The 21,968-nt window shown below is 34.1% G+C and overlaps 1 protein-coding gene across 3 annotated transcripts in view; it reads left to right on the top strand.

Moving 5' to 3' along the window:
• LOC119631791 (versican core protein) overlaps positions 1-18,478 on the top strand; it is a 59,309-nt gene extending 40,831 nt beyond the window's left edge. For 2 of the 3 annotated variants that reach the window (XM_038024299.1, XM_038024300.1), the window contains exons 3-6: positions 15,701-15,957; positions 16,763-16,984; positions 17,034-17,245; positions 18,110-18,478. In XM_038024299.1, the coding sequence (XP_037880227.1) occupies positions 15,701-15,957; positions 16,763-16,984; positions 17,034-17,245; positions 18,110-18,241 (823 nt within the window). In that variant the 3' untranslated portion in view covers positions 18,242-18,478. The remainder of the gene's footprint in view (positions 1-15,700; positions 15,958-16,762; positions 16,985-17,033; positions 17,246-18,109) is intronic. The other variant, XM_038024301.1, reaches the window with a different exon arrangement.
• The last annotated feature ends 3,490 nt before the right edge of the window (positions 18,479-21,968 follow it).

Below are 21,968 nucleotides of genomic sequence, written 5' to 3'. Positions count from 1 at the left end.
TACACAGTAAGATTCCTACACTTATTTGAAAATGTAATTTAAATGCAACATAAATGATTGACCTTGGATTTACATTTTTTTTTTTTTTGTTTAATATTTTCCCCCATGAATTCTTGGCCAACTGATTATCCATATCCAAATCATCTATTGCTACACAGTATTAGTAATCGTGCTTCTGGAGAATTCTCCATTGACCGTAACAACTACGTTGTTGTTTTGTTTTTTGACAAAAAGACAAACTAATTACGCCTCCACACTGTAAACTGCATACAACTCTTAACTGTTGTGACTGTAAAGACGTGTTACGACCAGCGCCAAGTTCGAGGAATTTCACCTACTTGCAAAGTCAAAGCGCCCTTTATCTCGTATGAGCGAAACACAGTCTAAATAGTTTCATTATTATCCTTGTAACTGAGTTTACAATTTGTGCACTCTGTGTAACTGCATACATTTCCATGAGTACAAAGTATTTGCGGGCCGTAATTGTCAATTTTGATGGGAATAGCAAAAAAAAAAAACAGGCAAGAACATTGCAGTCAGGCAAGTCCGACCACCAGATATCCTACACCACTTCGCTTGTCGCAACTATTCGCTCTTTTCAGTTATAACACATAGGAAATTACACATTATTGGGCGACGCCCAATGATACATCATATGGCGTGATCCAAATTTAACAAATTTAACAAATTTAAAATTCGTTTATTATATTTTTCAAAGTCTTTCATAAAAAGCTCATCCTTTTCATGATAACCCCTATATAGGGCTTGGGGTAGTAAAAATTAATTTCTTCATCAAATTCTACTTTTTTCAGTATGTTAAGATCGAGTCAAAGCACATCAGCGTACCAAATTTCATTAAAATCCCTCAGAAATTGCGACCTATCGGTTGAACAATATGTGGACAGACAGACAAGCTCGGCATTACAAAAAATGGGTCTTATCCTAAACTCACATACAAACTTAATGCGCCTACACACAATCACAATTTCTATAGGGTATTATTGATAAAGAAAAAATAGTACCGTTAATGATGTTTGATGAAGGTTTCTTCCCTAAGGGGTAAGAAATTTAAATTCTTCTCTAAATTATTCTCCATTAACGCAGGTATTATTTCCCATTTGCTAGGCAATGTTTTGTAATTGTCACCGTTGCGGTTTTCCTCTTCGCTTCCTATAGTTTGATATTTTTTGCTGTTGCTTGATATAAAGAATGATCTAGCGGGGCGTGTAGTAAATCCCTAGAAAATGGTGGGTGATCAGTCCTTATCAACCCAAGAAAATTGATAGGCCTTCTAAATTTATATAGTCTAAGAATTTTTAAAAATTTTTGTTAGATTTTCATTAGTTTTCAATTTTTCTTTTTTTTTTGGAATTCGCTTTCCTCAAGAAGTTCAATCCAGGTTTTTTTTTTATAGATTTTTAGACGTAAAGCGGTAAACTATATTTGCGGCATTTTTAAAAGTTCAAATTTCAACTGAAGTGCGAATCTTTCGATTTTGTCTTTAATTGCATCCTACGTCATTTGTGGTACCCGATAACACTTAAAAGTGCTTAGGATACATAAGGGTCACCTTTTATCATATCGATCGGTTCCGAATCATTTTTGGAAGATTGTCTGTCCGTCTGAATCCTGTCCATATATACTTATGTTCAACGTACAAATTGCAATTTTCACGATATCCTGATGAAATTTGGTATGTGGACGTGTCATGGCTTAAAGACTAAGGCTATCGCAAACGGCTTCTATCAGACCAGTTGTTTGGCCATTTTCAATATTTCTTATTGAAAATTTCATATAAAAATTAAACTTAACGAGTTTGGACGACCTAAGTCTATTTTGTGGACCTCAATCCACACAAGGGTTTTAATAAAAAATATGATTTTATATAAACAAAAAGTCTATTTTCCAATATTTTATGATCAAAAGCTGTCTTTAGTAATTCAATCATAGGGAGTTTGAATAATGTGGATCTAATTTTTAGACCGGACCGCGTAGGGGCTATGATGTGCGACAAAGCCTAATATGTGGTTTGTTATAACGCAAGCAACTGGAAAATAATAAAATCTTTGACAAGTAACTTAAGTTTGCTACATTTAGACGGCGTTGACGTATAAGGGTCCTCTCATGTGAGAGCCTTAATGAATGTTATGCATTTCCATAAAAGTAATGTATATGTTTCGATGAATTATTAATTAGGCGAAGTTATGTGGGGTATCTAATGTTCGACTTTAACTTTATTTATAATTTGTCGAAACCTTTCTATATTGACTGCATGTGTATGGAGTAATTTTTTAAATTATTCAAGAATTACATGGAAATTATTGATGCGGTAACGTTGAATATATCTCCTTTCGTCTAGAACTGAATTCCATGCTAAATGACTTTATTTCACAAAGTGCGCCTATTGCGCGGACAACCATTTCTAAATGCACGGCACCGTACAGAAGTTCCATTGAGTGGAAATATTCTGTCCTTGGTTTTCCCAGAATTCATATCGACTCGCCGTTCTGGAGTTGCTTGCATCTCACACGATTCCAATGCCCACAGTTGGAGCAACCTAACTGTCATTTTGCAATTGTTACCACTTTCAAATTGAACGTGCAGAAATACTATTCCCTTCTTCTGGAATAAGGACTGTTCGGCGAAATTTCAAGGCACATAGCATTCGCATGCTTCCACTTGAATTTCTTTTTTCTTTTGGAATTGTCCGTCGCGTTATATCATTGCATGCATAGAGAGAAATGTTTATTATTGTGCGGTACTATCACGTTCGCAATATTTGCGGTAAATTTAAATTGTTAAATGTCTCTTGTTAATTGCGCAACAATAATAGCAAAATGGCAATAACAACAAGCGATCTGACTAGAATTCGAATTTTTTCGTTTTTTTTTTTCTTTTCCTCTTATTACCATTGAATTTTGTACGCTTAAGCCCGAAAGCTATTAAAAATACGGCACTATTTCATTTCGTGAAGTCTTCATGAATAATATTCGTGATGTATTGCCTCAGCGACCCATGTGGCCGACAAAGGCATATGTAATAAGGAATCGGTTTAAGTATGTCTACTATATTTTCACGCATTGGGCGTAGAGATGAGATCGTTTCTTTCATTTGTGCTGTCTGAACGTCTAAGAGGCAGTTCTTGATAAACTACAAGCTACAGTTTTTTTTGATAACTAAAAAAGTTAAGGCCATGAAACATGAAGAACATGGCTACAAAATTGCATAAAAATGCGAATGATTTGAAATTTCTACGACATAAAGTCAATCTATCAGTATATGGAGTGAGAATGGATCATAATCATGAATCCGTTATCCGTTATCCGTTATATAGACAGTAGTATTTTTCATAATCTGGAAACGGATGGTAAATGATTTGATCGAATTTGATCGAGCTAAAGCTATGTCTTGATCGAACATATCGTTAGGCTTTGGGTTTATTTCACATTCATATCGCATTCAATGCAAGCAATTGATTTGTCGCTTCGGCTACTATAAAAACAGTTATGTTTTGCTTTTCAAAAGGTGTAAAATTAAAAGTTCACGTTAGCGGTAATTATGGGAAAATATTCGCTTTTATTAACTAACGATTACATTTTTCTTACATACAATTATAAATTTTTTTCCTTTGAATTAAAAAGAGATTTTATTTTTCCTTATAAAAATATTTATTATTTTTTTCCACCATTCAAAGTGAGTTGAAGTGCTAACAACGCAAGGTTTTTAAACATATATTTTATGGAGATTTTATTATCGTTCAACTTTCGGTTGTGTCGTGGTTGCGCTGCGATAATCATATAAGCATATCTGTTTATTTGAATGAACATATTTTAAGTTGTATTTATGTAAACACTTTTAATAAAATGTGGCAATAAGATATTTCCGATAAGAAATTGGATTTTTTTTTTTTTCTTTAAATTTACACTAAAAGGTGCAGAGTGACTCAAGTATAAAAATGAAAAAAAAAATAAATAAAAAAAATTCAAATCATTCCAACGCTAAAGAGATCAAGTCAACAGCGCAACCGTGAAACGAATACCATTAAGTTGTTTTTGTTTTCCCATTTTAGAACCCTTCGGAATTGCTCTCTCTCTCTGACACTGATCAATTATTAAATCAACATCGTTTCTAAACTATAAGTTTATACGATTGCATTAACTTTGTCATTTTAGGCGGTACAGAAAAAGTTTTTCTATATAAACAGATTACCCTTTTCTCCATAATGTTTGCAACATCGAAAAAAGAAAGCTCCAGTACGAAATGCATGACTGTTCGTCTATGCGGTGCTGGTGTTGTTGACATCGACATCAAGTTTGGTGGAAACATTGCAACTTCGTGTACCCATGGCAGTATTGAAAATGAGGCAAAACCTTCCAAGGATGTGGAATGTAGTAAATGAATGGTTGTGGGTAGGCAAGATTCAAACTCAGCCGAACGCAATTTTTTAACTTGTTTTTTTTTATTATTTTTCTTTTTACCGCACACCGTTTGTGGTACAAGAATCATCGTTAGAATCTAAGCATATCCGTCTATCTGGCATACGGATCGCAAATTTTTGAGATATTATGTTGAAAAGCTCTCACTTATCTTATCCAAAGGGCTATTGAAAATCTTTCGGTTCGGACCATTTTTCGACTACTCTCCATATAATCATTTATTTTGAAAAGTCGACATATGGATAGTCGTGTCCCACTATCGCACAAGTAGTGCATAGGAGGGCATAAAAATTTAAAAAAAATAAAAATTTATCATCTTTCGGTTAATATTTCGACTGACTGAAGAAACGCGTAAAGCATAAACATATTTAAAATGTTCATATAATAATTCTATGGAATTATCGCCAAAGTCGTTGTATTTGTTAATCATTCCGATTGAATTGCAAAATGAAAATACCGCAGATATGCGTTTGTGTTTACGTGCCTGAGTGGGAACATTAGTAAGTAACACCCATTAGCGTCTCATTTGAATTTATGATTACAGATCGCAATAGTTTGCAAAAGTAAAGCGTAACACTGAGTTAACAACCTTTTGCTATGAAATTTAAAACAATTCTCTAGATAGGGCTTGTTTTTGTTTTTGTTTTCCTTTACTTTTCTTTTTTTTCTTTTTTTTTTTTTTATTGCAAGCAAATGAGCTAAAATTGTTTCGTTATTTGTCGCCGTTATGAATGCATGTTAAAAGTCACTAAGTAATTGTGATATGTTGTCAGGTTATATGTAATTTTGTCTTACTACTCTATACAAATTTGGTCACAATGGCATTCTTTACTGGCAAACTTTATTATTATTATTATTATAAACTTGGCCAGAGAATAAATTCTAAGAGTAAAGTCTTAAAGCACTAGCACCTAAGGCTTTCGGGTTTATTCAAAACTCTACTCTACGAGACTCTTGCCTACTCGGCCATTCAGGCTGATAAACTTTATTACATTCTCTCCAATCGCACTATTTTTTGAAGAATATTTGCAAAAAGGGTTTTAGAGTCGCCGTAAGGGAGGGCTACTCAACTTTAATCGATCGATCGGCAAAAGTTGGTATTTTTGCTTCGATTGTTAGGCAGACAATTGCTTCCATATTATAATAATATATAACTCTGGTGCTATGTTTTAAATTATTTTATAGTAAATATAAAAAAAAAATTTTTTTAAGATTCGTTTGTATAATATCGAAGACATGGCATGACTATGTCGTAGCTTTTCTTTTGGTAAAGTAATACTTTGTTCTTTCCTTAAATTTCTCCTATCCATTTCGGGTTTCTTCTTTAATCGGTTGTATTCGGCATGAAAAAAACGCCCTTTATTTCCATGTTCTTTTTCTTTGTTTAGTTCCAAATTTCATCCGCGCATTCTAAGAATTTGTTTAAGAAATATTTCGGGAGGAGATCGTGTAAACGTTCATTCACATCTTGCTTCAACACTATAACGCCTCCCGATTCAAAAGCGGAAATTTGAAAGTAATGGATGGCTTGTGATCAAATCAGATGTAAATGCTTAACTTGAACATCTAATCTATATATTTTTGGATTAGACGGCGCAGAGTAAAATGTGCTATACTACTATGCCCTTTCGTTCCCACATGTATGCATTGCCTTGAACCGCTTGCAAAATACTGACAATGCTGCTTCAATGTTTACAGATTTCATGAATTGATAAACTACGTGATGCGAGACATGGGGCATCGTGATATTTATTGTCTTTACATATGATGCGTAATTATTTATCGTATACTTTCTAACCACAATCAGTGCGCAATATTCATTGATGAAATTAAAACAAAAAAAAAAAAAAAAAAAATCGATGATGTTGAAAATGAAAAATAAAAGACAAAATACTTATGAAAGTTTTTTGTGCCACTCAATCGTATCATGAATGTGTGTATGTTTCATTGAAAATATTGTCAAATTTATGGATTTGTTTTAAACTTTGGCTGCCTTTCTACCGTTTTTTCTATTTTTCCAAACTGTCTTCACGTGGCAATCGTGATAAGTTAAACGAATAAAAAGATCTGACCTATCTAAGAGGCGATACGACTATTCTCACTCTTTCAAATAAGGTTATTGTAGGCAACAACGTGTAGCAAATATTTAGATCGAAGCAAGTAACAAACGAGTTATTGAACTAATCGACAATCGGGGCAACATTTCTATAGCAGTTGAACTCTAAAACGTCGACATCGCACAAGAATATGCTTGAATATAGATAGAAGGCTTGATAACGCTGTAGTACGTGTATCATGTTTTAAACAAAAATTTTTCCTTAAAATGTTTGTTGTTGCGTCATGTGCGGACCATGGAAGGAACACATGTAACGAAACAATATTTCGAGCATGAAAAACCAAAGTTTCAAGATTTCGCTTGTCTTAAAGCAGAAAGCGTATTATTATGTAATAAATTAACACAACATTGTTGCATGTTGCATAAATGGCTGCATATACCGAAATAAATTTGTGCAAAAGTTTGCGACGCATGCGTGTAAAGGGATGAGCTGCAGCATATGTTCGGTATACATTCATAAAATTTATGTTTGTAAGAAGAGAAAGTGTACAAAGTGAGAAAGGAGGGAGGGAGGGAGTCTAGGGCTCGAGTGCGAAACAAAAAATATTTTATGGAAATTATTCTTCACTTGAAATATATGGCATACAATTTGTTTGTTGTTGTGTAATGAAAAGGAAATGCCATTGCATTTAAAAGGAATGACAGGGTTGCATAAATCCTGAAGCGCGCCCCGAATATCTATGATTAATGGCGGCTATGTAAAACTATGCAATATGTTTTGTCAACTGAGAATCAGTCGGCCAATCGGGGTGAACTTAAGTTTACATGGCAGCTCCGAATTTTGCACGAATATAGTCTATCGGCAGATCGCGCTGACATTCAACTCGAATCCGTTGCCAACAGATAAGTTACCAGATCGGCAACAACTCAACATTAACTGCAGATATATGATTAAATCAACTTAAAATCGTTACCCTTATCGAAAAATGATAGACGATATGCATACTATATTGTGGCAATTCTGAGGTGCGTCCCGTAGTGTTCTGGCTTAGATCATAAATCTAGTATATCTTCTTTCTTCAAACACGTTACACATTAATGTGTATTACGAATAAGAAAACACTTTGCCACTAACACTAACAGCTATGTTGTCACATCTTGAACACTTATTCGATATTTGTAATCATCAGTGAACACAGTATCCAAACAGGTCAAGGTGGCTTTCTTTTCTACATATGATCAACATTCTGGAACCTTCATGAAACGTACGTTGAGTTCACAGTTACTTATCGTGAAACTAGGCAGTCTATAGCAGCCCTAAAAAAGGATTTAAATGGCAGTGCATGTCGTTCGAATCATTCCACATATGGATTGGCACAGGCAAAGGCACAGTCCGGGAGTATAATTGCCCGGAGAAGTCTTTGTTACATCGGGTTACATAAAATTACTTAACTTGGAATTTCATTATATCGAGGTGGATCGTTAATTGTTTTGGAATCGCACTTTTTTTTTTTGCATATACTTTACCTACATTTATGTGATAGCGAAACCCATAATTATTCTTTATGTCATGCATTGACTTACATGAATGTCATAAAACTTTCATTACCACTCGGATAGGAACAATCGAGTCGAGTGTCATTCAAGATGTCCATACTTATGGATTATTCATTATTTCAATTAGTTAATTGCTTACGGTTTTCGCATTTATTCTATCAGTAAGTAAAATCTTACAAAGTGTGAAAAAATATGTGTTTTGAAAAAAAAAAAACCTTTTTTCTTTTTACAAAATAGGTAGATACTCTACCTAAAAGTATGCAGTCTATTATACATCTAATACGAACTTTAACATATAGTTCATGTTGACGACCTCGATCTAGTTATTGAGGGAAGCACAATTAGCAACATCTTTCGGCCGAAGAAAAGATTACACATCGATCAAATGTCTAAAGCTTTTTCACTAATTGCTGATGGAGTTCTCACTGCTATGCAAAATACTTACATAACTCGAAGAAGCGTTTTTGCAACTTTGCAAAGACTCAAAGACGTCAAAGCCAGCTGAGTGAATCAAAAATTAAATTGGATTTGAGTTGACAGAACGAGAAGCTGTTTACGTAGATAAGTAAAGTTTGCTTCCTTGTTTCACATATCGAGTACGATATGCTTGGTCTATTTGGTCCATTGGTTGCCATGACGATGCTTGATATTCCCAATTTTGCTCATGCAGCACAAAACATACATTTTATACATTATTTCATAAGATTTATATTTAAGAGAAATGAATCGAATTCTTAACTCTATCCGTATCTTTTCTATCCTCAACATTTTTTAATGCTGACTCCGACTTGATGCGTAACGAAGATGATCCGTGGACACCATAATGAATTTCGTGTATTCGCGCAATATTTATAGTTTATGCACAGTGACACAAACAAATATATGCATTGTGTACGGCAATAAAGTGTGTACTCGATGGGTGAGCAAATTTTGTGTCACAAGGTAAATGATACCTCTCTGCAATTTGTCTTTTAATCTATTATTAGTTCATGTTGTGCTGATTGAATAACTTTGCGATATATATATATATATATATATGAGCAATGCTTTCCTTTTGATTGATCGAGTAAAAGGTAACGAGCAACCGACTTGTTGTCAATTGCCGACTCAGAATTTGAAGCACAGAAATCAATACGAGTGCGAATAAGATTAACTTGGGAGTATATATAGCAAGCATGGCGCCGGTCATCCAACTTTTCTGGATCCATTTATCTTTCTGTGATGTCATATAAATAAAAATTAAACTAAATTTCATTTAAGAAATACATATGAACAGGTTACAAAATAGAAATTCCATATTTAAGTAAAATTTTGCGTTCCATCGGTTATGCCAAATCATTTTTTTTTTTTTCGATGTGTCCCACCAGAACCCAAGGCACGAATAGTGCTTATGCGAAAAATTCTTGTAAAATCTTTCGATATTAAAACTAAAGAAGCAACAACATTATCAGCCGCTCACAGAGGTGAAAAGGAAAAAAAAAACAATGTCTCCTGCAATGAAAGTATAAAATTGAAGAGATGTCAACAGCAGAAGACAACAGCAACACTTTCGAGATGATTAACAAGTAACTTGAATTACTTAAGTCGTTAGCATAAAATGCTGGGATCGAGATTGCATTAAATGCTCCTAAGTTTCCTCGTTACGTTTATAATGCGCCAAGCTGTGCTCAAGATATTGACAATGCGCCAATGCTTACAAGATTCGCGAGTGAATAAAGTGCGAGATGGGAAAGATGAGGCAACGTGTGATGTGTAAAATTTTTCACTACTGCACCGCAAATGTGCGTCCACAACATTATATAATGGAACCGAAAGGATGTATTCCGAATGGAAAACTTAAGAAAAACTGAGACAAATGAATGACAGAAATATCTTTGATACCTTTTTGAAAAATTGTTCATATAAAACTCTTCTTTTTTCTTTTGTTAGATATATTAACGCCAATAGTCAGCGCTTAGTTGTTCTTCATGCTTCTTATGTTTGCATTTAAGCTTCGATAACTATTGTCTGATATCCTATGCTATGTTCTCATCTATATGTCAATTATGATAATTTTACGATAACACCTATGATACTTTTTCTTTCTGATGAAATCGTCCCCATGGTCCTCATTTTGTCTTCCCATCGAATTACGGGACTTATAAGGTTCTTGGTTCAATGCAGTTTAATCGTATATATAAACGGAATACTGTTGACATCGAGTGTAATTTTTCCCTTACCCAGGTTTTTTAGCTTCAAGCGTCTATGAAATGAAAATATTAATGAACGTTTATAGCTTTTTAAAGCAATATGCGTAAGAAAATATTTTAATATATTTTCGAAAATAACTACCATTATTACATACTTACGTAAGAAAACAATGCATTATATGCATTATATGGAGTCGTAAAATTTCTCATTTACATTGCACTTCTTGTCGAGAAAATTGAAGAAACAAACAGTGTTGAACTGTTTTCGTAATATGAGTGACTTTTCTTTTCGTTACAAAAACTTGGCTATGATACATAGATATGAACAAAACTTATTTAATCTGTCAATAGATTTCGTAACATAATTTCAATGACGTAAAACAGACGCGTTGTTACGGGGCGAGTATCGGGGTGCATTAAAAGTGCTTATGACGCATTCAAAAATCTTTCATTGAATCCGAGGGGAAAGCGAAAATGAAGAAAAGGGAATAGATCGTACTATGGCGTCCCCCCGTTTGCGCCAATCACTGAATTTCTTACTAATTTTTACCTTATGGATTTGATGAATTTCATGATCTCATCTCTCCGTGTTGTGTACGAAACAAACGATTTTCTAGTTATGTTATTCTGTTACTATGCATTTTTTATATACATTATGTTGTGTTAATGTTTAGCAGTGCGAGAGTATGTTATGCTATCTGTACCTGTGTGATGTTTCATCAATCACTGAAAAGTGAAAAGAAAATGTATTTCTAAAAAAACCTAGCATACGCATGCAATGCAAGCGATGGGTTAAACGACATTCGATCAATGGCGAAATTGCTCTATCTCAGCCTTAGCATGAGATTCCGGTAATGCGTTTTACACAAGACACACAGAGCCCGTGAACGTTAATAATTGATGTGAATGCCTTACTGGTTGAAGACACTAGAGCAGTGTCCCCTATTTTGGTGACATTTGTTGCTGCACTCTACTCTCATCTTTAATATATTAACATTAACTCTCTTGTAACTGAAAAGTTAGATTAAACTTGTGGTTACAAAACTGCATAGTTGAACATCGCTAATTCGTTTTCTCTTCATGAAATAAAAATTAGGCATAAGGAGGTCTAAAAAAATATATAAATAAATAAATAAATAAATAAATAAAATTACATATATTTGTTATTGTACGTATTTACAAAGTAAAGGAATGGTAATCAAAACAAAAAATACAACCATTACGAGTCGTTTTCTTTTTGTTTTTACATTTTTTTGTTTTTTTCGCAATTTGTGCCCAATATCGTCTTAATAATCGCTGTAGAAAAAATTCAACGATTCATGTGTAGGTTTACGTTATGGTTAAAGACATTGGCGCGCGCGTCATACTGTCTGTGCTTAAGTATCCGTCTGCTTAACTACTATATCTTTGCTTTTGAGTTTGTTGTGCTTTTTACTTGATTTTATTTATTGTAAATTTTAGAGGAGTGTCGATTTTCTTCACAGATCCAGCTAATCATTTGTGAAAATATTATTTTGTTGAATTTTAATTTTCTTCGACATATCAGTGGTAATGTGACATTTCGTAGCCTACGCTTGAATTTCTCTCTACGATGATTAAAATAATTGCATTTTATGGATATAATATTTTAAGTAAACACAATACAGAAAAATGAGTTTTAGAAATTTCGATTAATAAGAGGAAAAAATATATATATATATAATTTTTTGTTAATAACAATTAGATCGTTCGGCGAAACTGAATCAGGACAACATTCGAAAGGATAGACTTTCAATCTCGTAGCTTCGAAAATTCATCTAGAAGCGGCATAATTAGACCAATGAAGAAGTTCGTGCTTGAATGTTTTCTTGTTAGAAGGCAAGCTTTACGCAATGGCATAAACTACCCCGGAACCCCGCTACTACCCCGCTTGGAGTCTTTGAGCAGTTTCGTGCTAAAAGCAAAAAAAAAAATAAATATCATTTGTGGAAAATGTGCGTAAATCGGGTGACAGCGCTATTACATCGTTCCGAGTAATGATCGATTAAGGCATAGTCCGGTAATTCCCCCCCCTATACTCTATCTAAAAAGTTCGTCATCCTGACGCCCGCAAACACAATACTGCAAGCGATGCAATTTTTAAGCGAACATAGTTCAACGATGTTAAGTTAGCTAATTTACACGGTACGGTACACGCTTGATAGCCGTTCGATGTGTCTTAACTTGAATAAAACCGATATATGCGACTTTTATCCGCAGTTCTGTTTGTTGCATACAAACATATTTAAAAAAAAGGGTTGATTTTTAAATTGCCTCCAAGCGATGCTGAATTGGTTCAAAAATTTCGAGTTTCTAGTAAATGGGGACTTTCCCCATAACCGATCGGGGTTTTTTCTTTCCAGTGATATTTTACATTAATATCGTCGGCAAGTAGTCGTGTAAAATGTTCGGCTGATGTTTAGGCCATGAAAAAAAATCTATAAAGTCGTCGTCTTTCCAATTAGTGTGGGCGGATCAAGCGTTTTTTTTCAATTGGATTTATAGGTGTAAAGTGAACACGTTGGTCTCACACTTCCGCTTTCCATTCGCCCAATTCCTACGATTTTGAGAAAAACACGGACAAACAGAAGACCAAACAAAGCTAAGTCTCTGAAATATTGTTACGCTGATCGGAGATATAGTATGAGATTTCAGAGGATTTTCGCTTGTTACGTATGAGACTGCCAAAGAGATGACAATACTACACTACGACTTGTATGTGTAACAATGAATTATCCCTTTTTCTCCCACAAATTCATCCAATAGTACTTGCGTTGCCCTAAAGACGTGTGATTCGTATTAAAAGTGAAAAATGAGAAAATTTTCTGGAACTTCTAGCATATTGGATGTCTTAATAATTCTTCACTCGTAAATAGCGAACCTTCATAATTCTATTGAGTGTTGTTGAGTGTTATCGTTTTTTTAATAAATGCAATGAATTCATTTATCACAGATAAGTTTTCAAATAAACTTTCGTCGTGTGTTGAAACAAATTATGTACGGGTTTGCCGGTTTATAATAAACGCTAACATTAGATGATAGCCTTGTAAGATGGTTTTTTTTTTTGGAGCAACCTTAAAGATCTCATTGCGCATTACTTTCTTTTCTCATTATCCTGACTTCTTTCTCTTATTCTTTTCGATCGATTATTAACGCGAAGCGAAAAACAATTTACAATCCCTACCCAATGAAAATATCATTTTTGGCGGCAATTACTGTTATTTCGACTTCAATACGCCGTCAGCCATATCACACATACATATATGCATATATACATAGATGGTTACATGTGAAAGACATGAGCCATAATTCAACAACAAGTTAAAAGTGGTTTAAGATACGCGGAAACTGAACAAGACCAGTTGCTATAGCTGCTTGCATTCGCGCAAAGAACGGACACATCAAACATTAGCACCATCGTCATCGTCGTCAAAGCAAAAGCAAAAGCAAAAGCAAAAGAAAAAAGAAGCCAACATATATCTTCTTCTTGTCATGTTGCACCAATAGCCAGGCACCAACAAATGCTAATTTGGTGTCATGCATAAGTCTGCTTTTTTTTTCCTTTTCCTTTTTCTCTTTTTTTTTTTCTTTTTTTTCTTAATAATTAACTACCGCTTAAACGATTACTACAATACTAGGCAGGTATGCTGGAAAAATTTTGAGGGGAAATTTAGAAGCGTTTGCCCGTTGCTTATGTTGCACAGACCTATAAACTACCGTAACGTGTAATTAAAATATGCAATGAATAACAAATCAGAAAGAAAAAAGGACAAAAAAGATTTCCATGTATAATGCACCATAAATAGGTTGCAGAAAGTTAAACGATATTCTACCGCAAAAAGTAATTTCTCAAAGCAAATTCTCATTATGAAGAGTTGAGAGATAGGTAAAGAGAAGCTTGAAATTTGCATTAAAAATTTAATTTAATTTAATTTATCAATTAACCCGAGCTAGTCAATTGCAACTTCCCCATTTAAGAGAAAGTTACGCAAATTTTTTATCTATTCTATCGAGGCAGTACGTTTAGAAACAAGCTTCCATCAAAGGACAGCCGTAGCTTTTCTTTAAAATAAATAACCTTTTGTAGGGTAAGTAATCGGAATTTTGAAATGATCCTAACGGTCAGCTTATACGCTTTTGAGAGTGTTTGGCATAGGCAGACGGACGAACAGATATACTAATTATATATATATATATATATATATATATATATATATATATATATGTATATATGTATATAATCTCAATGTAAACTGGACGGCGTTGGCTACCTATAACGTAACCTAAGCCGACCAAACCACTGTTTGCTTCACTTTCTCAATTTGTAAAAAAAAAAAAAAGAACATTTAAGAAAATTATATTTGGCCGTGATCGAATCTTTTATACCCATCACCGTTATCCTAGAGAAGAAACGAAAAAGTTAAAGAACTTAAGTTTCATGTTCTATAATATGGAGTGGGTGCAGCTAATTTTTTCTATTTTCAAAATAAACATTTTTACCGTATAGACATGTGGGCGTTGTAGGCGTGTCCTTGAAAAAGTTTAGTTCACTTTCAAATTTTTTTGCAAATTTTTAGGCGACAACTTCATTTTCTTTAACGGCATAATATTTGCTGCAGATACTACACAGTTGGACAGACGGACCTGCAGATAGAAGTGTTTAAATCGATTTAGAATTTGATGCTGATCAAGCATATATATAAGTTTGCAAACGTTTTAACGAAATGGATATACCGCTTATCCTTCCGATGATGGGTATAAAAAGAGGTATTAAGAGAAAATTAAACTTTTTTCACTTTTATATAAAAATTTTAAAATTGATTTTTCTCGCCGTAGTGGCGATGCAAGTGATGTGTTTTAATGAAAATGGAATTAATAAAATCATAGCGAAGCGGAGTGACGTGATATTTCAATGAATTTCGGTCGAGACATTTTTATACCCATCAACGAAGCATCAGTGGTATATTCATTTTGTCGAAACGTTTGCGACGCCCAGAAGGACGCATCAGAGAAATTATTCTTGATCAAATATCGAATTCGAAAGCGATTTAAGCATGTTTGTCTGTCCGTCCGCCCAACTTGTGTAGTATCTGCGGGAAACATTCTCCCATTAGCGAAAATGAAGTTATCGCCTAGAAATTTGCAAAAAATTTTGGCAATGACCGAAACTTTTTCAAGGACACGGCTACAACGCGCACATGTCTATACGGTAAAAATGTTTATTTTGAAAATAGAAAAAATCAGCTGCATCTACTCCATATTATAGAACATGAAAATTTAGTTTTTTTTTTATTTGTTTTTTTGTTTCTTCTCTAGGATAACGGTGATGGGTATAAAAGATTCGATCCCGACCAAATATAATTTGCTTACTTATTTATACATATTTTCTTCTCCTTTTCCTTTTACTTTTTTCTTTTTATTTTTTTTTTTTTATCATACAACAGGCGTCACATTTGCGTGCAACAGCGTACCATAACGATACCAGAGAAGAAAACTGAAGTTTACACACGTCCAGTGCTGAGGCACATCAGTACACCGTGTCAATCGCAAACGCATCCAAATCAAATGTGTACACGCGTCCAAGTAATGCACGAACCAGCATTTCGTGATGTCATACGTCACAAATCAGCACAACAGGTCACCTATGATTGTTGCAATGGTTGGACAAGAGAATCGCCGAATGCCGATGCATGCCTGAAACGTAAGTGGGACTTGAGAAAATGTTTAAAAAGAAAACGTATAAAGCAGATGAAATAGTAGTAAGAGATTAGATTCGTTCATTTCATGTCTGGCAGGCAAATGTAAAAAGTGTAAAAAGTGAAAGGTAACGAAATAAAATTTTTGTTTTAATTAAAAGGACATTTTTCTACATGAAAATTATTCACACACGGACGTGTACATTTGTTTAGTTCAAAGTTCAAGTTCAAACAAGAAGCAGTGTACTTTTCTCGTTCATGGAGTTAAATAAAGGGACGAAAAAAAGAAAAAATGTTAGAAGACACTTTGGCTGATATCTACGTCCCCCGTTTCCCGTTTCTATGTTAGTCTTTAAAGTGATCACATGCGGTGAAATGTTAAAAGAACGCTTTTTAATAAAACATCTTTGGACACAATAGTCCAGAAAGCGCCAATAAAAGTGTGTTTTTTTTTTTTTTTTTTTTTTTTTTTTAAACTCTTCTTAAATATATGTATGTCTAAATATCAATAGATTTTTTTTATGCTTTTTTTTTTGCCAAGTACGTTTATTGCAATGCCGTCGAATTGCGGGCATACTGGTGGTCCAATATTCTAGTATTGGTAGACAATTGCGTTGAAAATTATTCTCGTTCAGATATATAGCCTTATAATGTAGTCTTAGAGCAGATATTAATATTTTGAAATGCTTTCGCATTCAAATCCGCATAAGGCAATATATTCGTATGAATATAGACTTTTAAATATCCGGGATTGCAAGCACTTTTGCTAACCGTCTTTTCGACAAGCACTAACTACTCGAATTTTTACAGCGGTTTGTTCAACAGCATGTTATAATGGTGGTATATGTTCTGCCCCAGATACCTGTTCTTGTCCTACTGGTTTTACTGGACGTTATTGTGAACAAGATATAAATGAGTGCAATGACAAGAAACCGTGCGATCAAATGTGTGTAAACACTATGGGTTCATATTATTGTAAATGCCGCGAAGGCTTCCTATTGCAAGATGATCAACAAAGTTGCAAAAAAATAGGTAAGTATTCTAAAATTTTTCATCTATAAGTAATGATAAAGATTCGTAGGCGATCTTATCTCTCAAGGTTCACACGACGATGATGCTTTTGAGGCACGCGATATGGAAAATGAAATTGAATCACAGGAGGACGTAACGGCTCGTTTACAGAAAATTGAGAAAATGTTGGCTAATGAGAAAGTGCATACGCATGACTTGGAGAAAACCCTGCAGAATACCTATAAAATGGTGGATATATTGAAAAGTCGTTTAATTAATCTGGTAAATAAAACGTAATTATTTTCTGATTTCTTTGCTTTTTTTATACCCAACACTGTAAAATGGGGATATACTCATGTTGTTTATTTTCATGATATATGTGGCACCGAAAAGAAAGGTTCAGAGACCATATAAAATATATATATATTGTTGATCAGGATGCAATTCCGAATTGATTTAGTCATGTGTGTCCGTCTGTGTTTCTGTATGTCCGTGCGTTACTTGTTGGTGGCACTCTCCTGGTCGCAAAAATAAGATATCGGCTACAAGTTTGATAGAGCTTGGTACTGAAAACGGGAGAAATTGGTTAGAGCAGAAGCCGGCAATCGAGCATAAGCTAAACGCAACTCCGTTTTTCTTAACAAAAATTGATGGGTTTTTGCTCGTTACTACTCACAAGTTATAAAATTTAGAAGATTGGAATTTTCGACATTTACTTTACGATACACTCTACACTTTACCATGCCCACACAAAGTTATAAGTGATTACATATTTTTTTTTTTCACTTTTTTGAGATTTCACGTCTATTTATCACCACCCACGCAAGGCAGAATGTTTGAAACTATTTTGTGCATTCCTCAAATGAAGATATATTAACTGCCTGAAAATGGGCTAATCTCTGAAATGAACACGATAGACATCGCCACCTAGTGGTTAGTTTTTCCTTAATAATACCAGCGATATGGGTATCGAAATAAGAGAGCATGGAGAGTAGAATGCGAATAGCATAGGGTTCGGTATGCGAGATTCGGCCACCGCCGAATATAAGTTTCTTACTTATTTTTAATTATTTTAATATCAAATGTTCATTGAGTTGGCTATAGCGTGACCATTTATCGCATAATATTTTGATTGTTTCATTTTAGGAGAAACAGCAATTTGATATTAATCGCTTGCAAACGAATCTCTACAATACCGAAACACGCACCTTAAAATTGGAAGGCATGGTTAACCTCTTAATGAAATGTAGAAATGGACCGAATACTCATTGCCCGTAGACGTTAATTTTAATGTAATTGTACTTATAAAAACGAAATTACAAGAACTGCATTTTCTTTACTTTATTTTTTTATGCATATTTAGCTTAATTAATATACTAAAGCTGTAGATGTCTTCCCCATATTCTTGCATTTTTTATACTTTTTATGCATAGTAAATATATGTCATATATTATGCATGTGTGCTTTTGTATGTAAAATCATTCCCGAAATTTTTTGTAATTTGTTTTTTTTTTTTTTTTTTTTTTTTCAAAATTTAGTTAATTTCGTTAAGGAATTTTTATTCGAATATCTTTCTGCTTTCAGTTAGCATTTTCGTAAAACAGACTTTGAAACTTTGTTTTTTATAAAAGCTCTATTTTATAGGATATATGTAAATAAATTAGTAAAAAATATTAAGTATTTGAATAAAGAAATAAATTTAGCGATTTTAAAACAAGTGAAAGCATTATAGTCGGGCTAGGCCGACTATTAAATAACTTTCTCCATCTTGTCTAGCATATCCTTTTTTCTACCATAAAACACAAAAATGATGGCCTCTTTTTATTTGAATTTAGTATTACGAGGGTGTATATTAAAAATGAGACCACTTTGCCAATAAAAGCTTATTTTCCGTAAGAATGGTTTTATCCAAGAGATTCAACAATTCCGGTACGTAAATATGAAAACTTAGAGTTTTCTATATTTAAAAACACAAATTTAGGATAAACAAAATAGGGTAGAATCCAAAAATAGGCCTGGATGACTCAAATTTGGTTTAATTAATTTTTTTATCTTAAATTACTATTAAGATCTGAACGATTAAAAATTATACGTTTTTATCGCATAAAGTTCAGTTTTCATTATATGATAGGGGGTTCAAAAAGTTACCAGGGCCGAGATGCTATTACTGTAATTTTTTCCATATAACCGCATTTCAATATAAGGCATCATATGGGGAGTGGTCGAAAAAGTGGACCAAAGTGGATCCAAAAAATTTCCAATACCTTTCGTTTTCGGGTAAAGACAGGCTAGTTTACCAAATTTCATCAAATTATCTCATAAATTGCGATCTATACTTACATGGACAGACATCAAGCGGACAGACAGGCTTAGGCCTGTCGGTATAATAAAATGTGGGTATTTCTTAAGCGTGTCTTCTGCGTGTTATATACGTTTGCACGAACTTAATATACCCTGTACCACAAGTGGTGTAGCGTGCAAAAACATCCGAGAGAATTGAGAAAAAATAAAAATTATATAAAAATAAAAAAAGAAAGTCTTTCGGTACTTTCCTTATATGCCACATTTGATTTTAATTATATTTGCGATTTTATTTGCTTGAAATTCTTCTTGCGTAAGAAAAAAGCTAAACACTAGAGAAAGCTTACGGGCGATATTCTCAATATCGCATAACTTAACAAATGAGAAACGTGGCTATAAGGTCGGCCTTCGGTCCGTGGACCATGATTTGTAAAAATAATTATTAAGAATTGGATATATAAATAGCCACTTAATTAGCATTCGTCCATTAAAAAGAAAAGCATGTACACATCGAGCACACCCACAATCGCTACAGATCCGAGTTGCGAGTGAATCTCTAGGGGATTGTAACCATGCGAATGCTTGGCAACCGATAACAGTAACGAATACCACTTAATTTTCGAATCATAGCGAAATGTTAAGATTACAATTACAATTAAATTTACGTTGACTAAGCTTTATGAGGATAAAGTGTTTTGAGAAGCGATTACGCAAGTTATAGTTTATATCATCAAGTGATGTAGGCGAATCGGTGATACCATTTATTAACTTAATGAAAAAGGAAAGGCAAAGAATACATTTGGGTTTCTCAAGTGACGGTAAGGCTAACAGCAGCAATCTACTTTCGTAAGGAAGCAAAGCGATAAACGGATTTCAATCCAAATTCCTAAAGGCAAACAGCAAGAATTGTTTTTGAACGGTTTCTATTGAATCTGCATAGCATCTATAGCAAGCAGAACACACAACAGAGGCATACTCAAGCATTGGTGTGACTAAGTTCATGTACAGCCTTTTTGTAATGTAAGGATCAATAAACTCTTTAGATCACCGTTTAATGAAACCTAGCTCCGATTTAGGTTTACTTAAAGAAACCGCAATGTGCAAATCAACACGTAATCTTTGGTCGAATTGACCCCATAAATCGATGAGCGAATCCACGTTCTCCAAACTGGGTGAATCAGTGAAAAAATATTGAATGACTTCCTCCTTGAGAAAGGAAGCTTCTTGCCGTTCTTTAGATTTAATTTCATAGAGTTTAACAAACACCATCTAAACAAATTATTTATGATAGTTTGAAGCTGATACGATTGTGATTCCAAGGAGAAAAAAAAAAAACAGTTTAATACCGTCAGCGTACATGAAGACATGGTTGGATTTAATCAAAGGAGGTTATCGATGTATGGAATAAATAAAAAGAGCCCTAAATGTGTGCTTTTAGGGACGCCAGACGTCATGGGGAATTCATCCGCTGTGATGAAGTTAAAAAAAAACCTGAATGATCTGTTATGCAGATAAGAACTTATTCATTTCATTAAGTATAAAGGGAAGGGAAGCCTGGAGTTAGAGTTAATTAAATCAAACACTGTACTGAAATCAGTATAAACGACATTCGTGCGAGAACCATTAAGTTCAAGACTATATACACATTGTATTGATACATTTTAGGATTAAAATACGCTCACTACGACGTTTCGTAAAGTATACGATATGAGAAGGCAAAATATAATGCGTAGTTGGTAGTGCATGTATTCTGATCATCCAAAATTTTGCATATCGAAAGAACTGTATTGGTTTGGCAGCGATCCAATCATTGTTCTTCAGCAATTCGAAACCGCGTACCAGGCAAGACATGCTGCATCGATATGAATAAGTGATAATCAGACGACGTTACGTCTGGTGAGTACGCTGCATGCGGGAGAGCGTCCCATTCCAGCTGCAACAGCGTATTCTTGATAACTCTTGCAACGTATGGCCACCCTTGGTCTTGCAAAAGGATGACTTTGCGCCTGTTAAGCATTATTCCTGGTCTTTTTTGCACCAATATAACGTTCTATTTGTTCAACTGTCCATGTCAACCATCATAGGCGCAGCAAAACTTTATGGCCATGAATATTCTGCTTCGATGTTGATGTAGATGGGTCTTTTGGAGTAACCCATGACTTTTTGCGCTTGGGATTGTGAAAGTACAGCCACTTTTCATTGCCGGTCACAATACGCCACAGAAAACTCTTCTTCTTTTGCCTGGTAAAATATCAAACGTTTATAAATGGTATTTTTAATTGATTCGTATGGTGGCCATTTTCCCTCGTCTTTGATCTTTTTGATTGGATATAAACGTTCAAAAACAGTTGATTCATCAACTGCTAAGCTGTCCGAAAGTTCCTAGGTGAGCAACATCCCCGTACGTTTCTCAAAGCGTTGGATAAGCTTCAACAACAGATTCCTTCAAATCAAACAACGAAATCAATGTCGAAAATGCAATATTGCGAGTTCTATGATTAACTCCTATGTACACTGAATAATACCAAAAAATATTAAATGGACAACTGGTATTTTCTAAAGAGAAAGGTCACAATTATCGAATCGAATGTACGTTGATACTTCGCACCACTTAATCATTTCCACCAATACATGTTGCTGATCAAAATTCATGTCAACATTTATTAAATCATAAAAGTGTGAAATATATAAGTACTGTTCACTT

This window comes from Glossina fuscipes, unplaced genomic scaffold (assembly GCF_014805625.2).
Source record: "Glossina fuscipes isolate IAEA_lab_2018 unplaced genomic scaffold, Yale_Gfus_2 1, whole genome shotgun sequence".
Classification (NCBI taxonomy): Eukaryota; Metazoa; Arthropoda; class Insecta; order Diptera; family Glossinidae; genus Glossina; species Glossina fuscipes.
This window is presented reverse-complemented; position numbering and strand designations above follow the sequence as displayed.